Source organism: Phoenix dactylifera, chromosome 14, assembly GCF_051530095.1.
Source record: "Phoenix dactylifera cultivar Ajwa chromosome 14, Ajwa_hap1_PhDact_Kaust_v1.1, whole genome shotgun sequence".
NCBI classification, from domain to species: Eukaryota; Viridiplantae; Streptophyta; class Magnoliopsida; order Arecales; family Arecaceae; genus Phoenix; species Phoenix dactylifera.
The window spans coordinates 130,667-136,240 of NC_143203.1; the positions used below are offsets into that span (position 1 = coordinate 130,667).

At 41.4% G+C, this 5,574-nt stretch overlaps 1 protein-coding gene across 2 annotated transcripts; it reads left to right on the plus strand.

Annotated features, from left to right (window-relative positions):
• The first annotated feature begins 536 nt into the window (after nucleotides 1-536).
• LOC120107481 (phosphatidylinositol 4-phosphate 5-kinase 1-like) lies at nucleotides 537-5,343 on the plus strand. 2 transcript variants are annotated; one of them, XM_089927171.1, is made up of 7 exons: nucleotides 537-897; nucleotides 982-1,040; nucleotides 1,155-1,322; nucleotides 1,485-1,650; nucleotides 4,591-4,653; nucleotides 4,742-4,790; nucleotides 4,894-5,343. In XM_089927171.1, exons 2-7 carry the CDS (start codon nucleotides 1,015-1,017, stop codon nucleotides 4,995-4,997), a joined length of 576 nt encoding a protein of 191 aa, XP_089783297.1. In that variant the 5' UTR covers nucleotides 537-897; nucleotides 982-1,014; the 3' UTR covers nucleotides 4,998-5,343. The 2 variants fall into 2 exon arrangements, with proteins under 2 accessions (XP_089783297.1, XP_089783298.1); XM_089927172.1 differs by having other exon boundaries at nucleotides 1,485-1,644.
• Nucleotides 5,344-5,574: the final 231 nt, after the last annotated feature.

The following is a 5,574-nucleotide window of genomic DNA, read 5'->3' on the forward strand; positions in this document are numbered from 1 at the left end:
ATGCTCTTTTTTTTTTGGATCATCATGTCGGCAAATCCTAGTGGCTTACTAGCCTTGTATTACAGGTAAATTCCTCTTCCAGCCCAAGTTGTCTTGGATAGAAATCCAACACCAATTAAATGGAGCAATGCCGAGTAAAAACAGGAACTTAACATCATTTTCAAACTTTGATAAAGAAAGCACAATTTTTTTTTTCTTTTGATGAAATAAAGAAAGCACAACTTTTTTTTTCTTTGGATGAAATAAAAAAAGCATAACTTGATAGATAATGCTGATCAGACGTGGATGGCATGAGGTTTGCTAGCTTATTTGGGCATGCTTACCTTTCACTACAGAAAAAGGTACATTTCCCGACGCTTTTTTCCCGACGCTAGGAAAAAGCGTCGGGATAGTTTTAATCAGCGCCAAATTTTACCGACGCTTTTTAAAAGCGTCGGTACATCTTTAGAATCGACGACGCTTTTAAGCGTCGCGGTAAGGTGGACCTACGACGACGCTTATAAGCGTCGTCGTAGGCCAAATTCTTTCCAACCCTCTCTGCCTTAAAAAGTCTCGTCTCGTCTCCTCTCCTCTCCTCTCATTCAAAAGGGTCCCCATCTCCTCTCCTCTCCATCTCGCTTCCCGAGCTCCGATCGGCGTCCCCGAGCTCCGATCGCCTCTCCATCTCGCTTCCCGAGCTCCGATCGGCGTCCCCGAGCTCCGATCGCCTCCCATCTCGCTTCCCGAGATGGAATCGGCGTCCCCGAGCTCCGATCGGCGTCCCCGAGCTCCGATCGGCGTCCCCGAGCTCCGATCGCTTCCCCATCTCGCTTTCCGAGCTCCGATCGGCGTCCCGCGCCGACATTAATCCATCGCCTCCCCATCTCGCTTCCCCGCCACCGTCGACCTCGCCCTCCGGTTCCCTTCTTCTTCTCTCGTTTCTTGCATTTTTTGCTCTTGGCGCTTCTAGTATTTTGTGTTGATTTTTGGGGGTTTTTTCAGACGATTTCCAAAGGCCATAAGAACTACGATCTCATGTTAAACCTTCAATTGGGCATCAGGTAGATGACGCGGTGACTCTTCTTCCCTGAAATAGTGCCCACCAGACATTCGTGGTAATTGGATCGGGGAAGAGTTTTTTTTTTTTTTCATAATGATTTGATTTTGGGTTTCAGATACTCTGTTGGGAAGCCAGCTTCGATGCAGATGAGAGACCTCAGACCAGCAGATTTCGACCCAAGGGAGAAGTTTTGGACGAGGTTTCCTCCCGAGGGATCCAAGATTACTCCACCCCACCAGTCTGTCGAGTTTCGGTGGAAGGATTATTGCCCCATGGTCTTCAGGTAGCTTTATCTCATCCACTCGATATTGGAGACAATTTGATAGGCATAATCTGTATAATAAATCAGTTGTATCTCATTGAGTTTTTGTTACAATTCATTTGATTTGCTTTTTGCTTGATGTATGAAATGATTTTTTTTTTTTTTTTGGATTCTGGCTTCCAGACACTTGAGAAAGTTGTTTTCTGTGGATCCGGCTGATTATATGGTCGCTATCTGTGGGGATGACGCATTGAGGGAACTGTCTTCGCCTGGGAAGAGTGGGAGTTTCTTCTACCTGACCCAGGATGACAGGTTCATGATCAAGACAGTGAAAAAATCTGAAGTAAAGGTCAAATGACTAATCTTTATTCTGTATGTTACTCTTGGTGCTTCTATATTCATATGTACATTTATCAAATGCTTTTAATCCTCATGAAAAATAGAACCTTAACTTTTTTTGCGTGTCGAATTACTGTAGATGCCCTTAGTTATGAAGATTGTCAAATAAGGACTCCTGAAGCAGATCCTTAATTGCTTCCATTAATATAAATGCAATTAGTAAAATGGGTACCTATAGGTGCAATATAACTTTTGATGTAGCTTAATAGTATGAGATTGCAATCTTGATGTGGAAATTAGCTACATTTGTTTTGCCATAGAAAAATGCTTAATGCTTCCAATCCTGTTAGGTCTACAAGTTAGAACCTGTTTGGTTTGTTAACTTGCTTTCAATTCAGATCTGATAAATGAAGATCACCTGGAACACTTGGAAGATTCACATACGCTGATGAAAGATCAAAACAAACTATTCCAGAAGCCGTTCCTGATGGTGCAGTTGTGCTTGGTACTCCTGTTGCCATGCTGCAGGGACCAAGGTAGTCTATCAGTGAGGATATGAATGTCTTATGACTGCTGAAGCAAAAGAGCACTATAATTGAATCCTTCCCCTTCCTAATTCTTTTCAAGTAGTATGCTGCGCTCTATTCTCCCCAATCAGATAGCTTTCTGAATGATGAATCATACCTCGTCCTTTATTCTTCCCTTCAGCTATCCATCATCACTTGGCACTTGACAAAAGTTGTTGACATCAAACATAAACAAGAATACCGATCGCTGCTACAATGAAACAGTGAACAGAAAGGAAAGAGAGAGGACAATCCATTGCACCAGAAGAAAACCAATCGAAAGAAAGGAAGGTGGAGAAGGAATCAATCCAGCAAGAGATAATTAAGAATCCTCCATGCTGTTGCTAACTGCACCGACAGGAAGTAGATCAGCAGGAGCAGGAGGTGGAGGAGGAGGAGACCAAATGGAGGCTGAGGTGAGCCTCTGAGACCAAATGGAATCAATCCAGCAAGAGATAATTAAGAATCCTCCAGCTTGTTAGGCCCGTCCTCCTCCACCCGGTACCCGTCATTGAAGAGCCCCAGCAGCAGCCTGGCCTGGCAGTGGTTGAAACAACTGATACCAACTCTTCCGAATCCCCTCCCAGTCATTGAAATGCCATGCTGCAGGGACCAAGGTAGTCTATCAGTGAGGATATGAATGTCTTATGACTGCTCTGGTTTTGTTTTAGCTTATTGTTGGTTGAAGCCTCGGCAGCAGAGGCTGAGGCAATTAGTTTTTTTTTAAAAAACAGGTGGCTAACGCCGACGCTTATAAGCGTCGGCTTTGAGTCTTTTAGCGACGCTTTTAAGCGTCGCTAAAATGCGCCGTTCAAAACTGAGCTTTTAGCGACGCTTATAAGCGTCGGCTTTGAGTCTTTTAGCGATGCTTTTAAGCGTCGCTAAAACGCGTCGTTCAAAACTAAGCTTTTAGTGACGCTTATAAGCGTCGGCTTTGAGTCTTTTAGCGACGCTTTGATTAGCGTCGGGAAAGTCTTGTTTTTGCCGACGCTTTCTCTTAGCGTCGGCAAAAATCGGACCCACGCCCACCTGCCCGACGTCTGATCCACGCTTTGGGGAGCGTTGGCTGGAATTTCGCCGACGCTTAAAAGCGTCGGTAGAGACCAATAAAAGCGCCGGTAAAAGTCACTATTCCTGTAGTGTTTTCATGCATAGCCCGATGCAAAATGGTAGGACCTGCATAAAGAACCAATAAGGCGAGCAAAAAAGGAGAAGATGAAAACAAATCCACATGGCTCATCCTCAAAAGGCCTTTCTATGAGAGTCAAAAGATACTTGTTATGTGCCTTCATATTGCCAATAACAATTACGCAATTGAAATATCAGCTGCTAATCATTTTCAAAGAAGAAGAAGAAGAAGAAATATCAGCTGTTGTAGTGTAGTTCTGTCATTGACTAGCAGGTATAATGCAAGATTAAATCCCACAAGCACAAAGAAAGCAAAGAAGGAACTTTATTGCCAAAGCAATTCTTTTCGGTCATAAAGCATCATCCAAGGATGAAATATGCAAGCATCTAACATACTCAACTTGCAAGGCATCTTTTGCACTACAAAAGTTGGCATGAGGACACTACTTCTCGAAGCAATACGTGAATTGTCAAGAGCAGGTATGTTGATGGGCTTGAATGGAGCTAGCACTTCATTAGGTTTATGAAAAATGAGAATTTTATGGAAGCTAATTGGATTCTTCTAGAGCTCTCAGGTGACAAGGAAACACCGGATCTGATAAGGATGGAAGATTGCACTTCAACCTATCATTGAGAACCATTGATTTTTGCTGCAATCGGACAAATTCATAGCTAACTTCTTTTCCCTTTTTTTCCGGTTGATGAATTCATAGGTAAGTTGATGTATTGTGCTCTTTACCACTACTGGCCGGTACAAGTAATGAAATATTACTAGGTAGTATATAGCTACGATTTTGTATACCAATTCTAAATATGTCAGCAGGAGAAGATATCGTGCAATTTTAATATTTACTCTTTTCATTTTTTTTCATAAATTGATTAGCAGAATCATGCAATTTTTTCTTTGAAAAAAGAAGGATGTTTATTTGATTTTCTTTTTAATATACTGATCATATATTTCATTCAAAACCTGGTTTACATCTTCTCCATGAAACTGGAACTGTGGATATGGCTTTGCTAGAGAATTAAAGTCTTTCACATCATACACTTGTATGTTTTTACGTAAGATGATCTTTATGACAAGCATACATCACCTCTATTGCATACTTTTTGCAAAGATAGTTTTTTCTCCTCTTTTCTCACTAGAAAAATTTTCCCTCGTTTTCTCTACCAGTATCTTCACGATCCACGAGCCAAAAATTATTTTTATTTTTTGATTTTTTGATTTATCCTGTGTTTGTTTTGCTTCTCCTCAGGGTGGTTCATCGGCAACTAGAATCAATAAAATGGGCAAGTCAACCAAGAAACCTAATGTTGAGGTATTGACATCTATAATTCAGTGCTCTACACTATCCAGGCAATTTCTGATTCTGCCTGATTTTCTAAGCATGCATTTTTGTGATGCAGGTTGTTGTAGCTCCTGTGTCGGCTCTGCTTGCAAAATTTACTAAAAAAGGTTCATTTTTCCTTCACTAATATATTTATATTACCAGGTTTTTTTGTCTTGGTTATTCTTTTTCTTTTTGATTTCTAAGAGATCTGCCATGTTTGATGATCAGGCAAGAGGGATGCGAAAGAAGCAATGGAGAAACCAGTGAGAGCAAAGAAGCAAAAGAGAGAAGTTGAGCTGGAGAGGGGAAGCAAGAAAAGGAAACCCTCATAGGAGAAAGTGCTTGCTCCCTCCACTCATCGCTGAAGGTCGTTTTCTTCCATGCAAAAAAAATAGTTTATAATGTTTCTGGTCTTGCAGGTGCTGTCAACAATGTTTTTGATATGCATGGCACTAAAATGAGAGCTAAAAATAGCAGCATCGTTTATCCGTACTGGATGTACCAATGCTTAGCTTATTAGGAGTTCCCTCTCGTCCCCTACCACCGCCACTACCACGTCAACATGTTGTTAGATGTATGCCCTAGAAGCCAATCTGGCGGACACATTATTAATTCTAGGATATAAATTTGTACTTGACTTTATTATTATCGAATAATAAATGGGCATCTTTTCATTCATATTGTTTATGTGTCTATGAATCGTCCAAAAAATTAATAAGATGATGGTACATATTCTCAAGAGTTGAGAATTTGAGCCATGTATCATTGGTGATTAATTTCTAAATGCTCATGATCAATGGATCATCACGAGGACGGTGATCGATCCGATCAGTGCACAGATCGCTTTCCTTATAGATGGACGAGACTCGAGTCCACAGTGTAGGGACACTGAAGTGATAGTGCAGGTGC

What these genes read in the sequence shown, in the direction of transcription:
- LOC120107481 (XM_089927171.1), top strand. Translation starts at nt 1,015, where the DNA reads ATGTTAAACCTTCAATTGGGCATCAG. An exon ending in TGAAAAAATCTGAAGTAAAG is followed by an intron (nt 1,651 to 4,590) that starts GTCAAATGACTA and finishes GCTTCTCCTCAG; the next exon opens with GGTGGTTCATCGGCAACTAG. An exon ending in CCAAGAAACCTAATGTTGAG is followed by an intron (nt 4,654 to 4,741) that starts GTATTGACATCT and finishes TTTGTGATGCAG; the next exon opens with GTTGTTGTAGCTCCTGTGTC.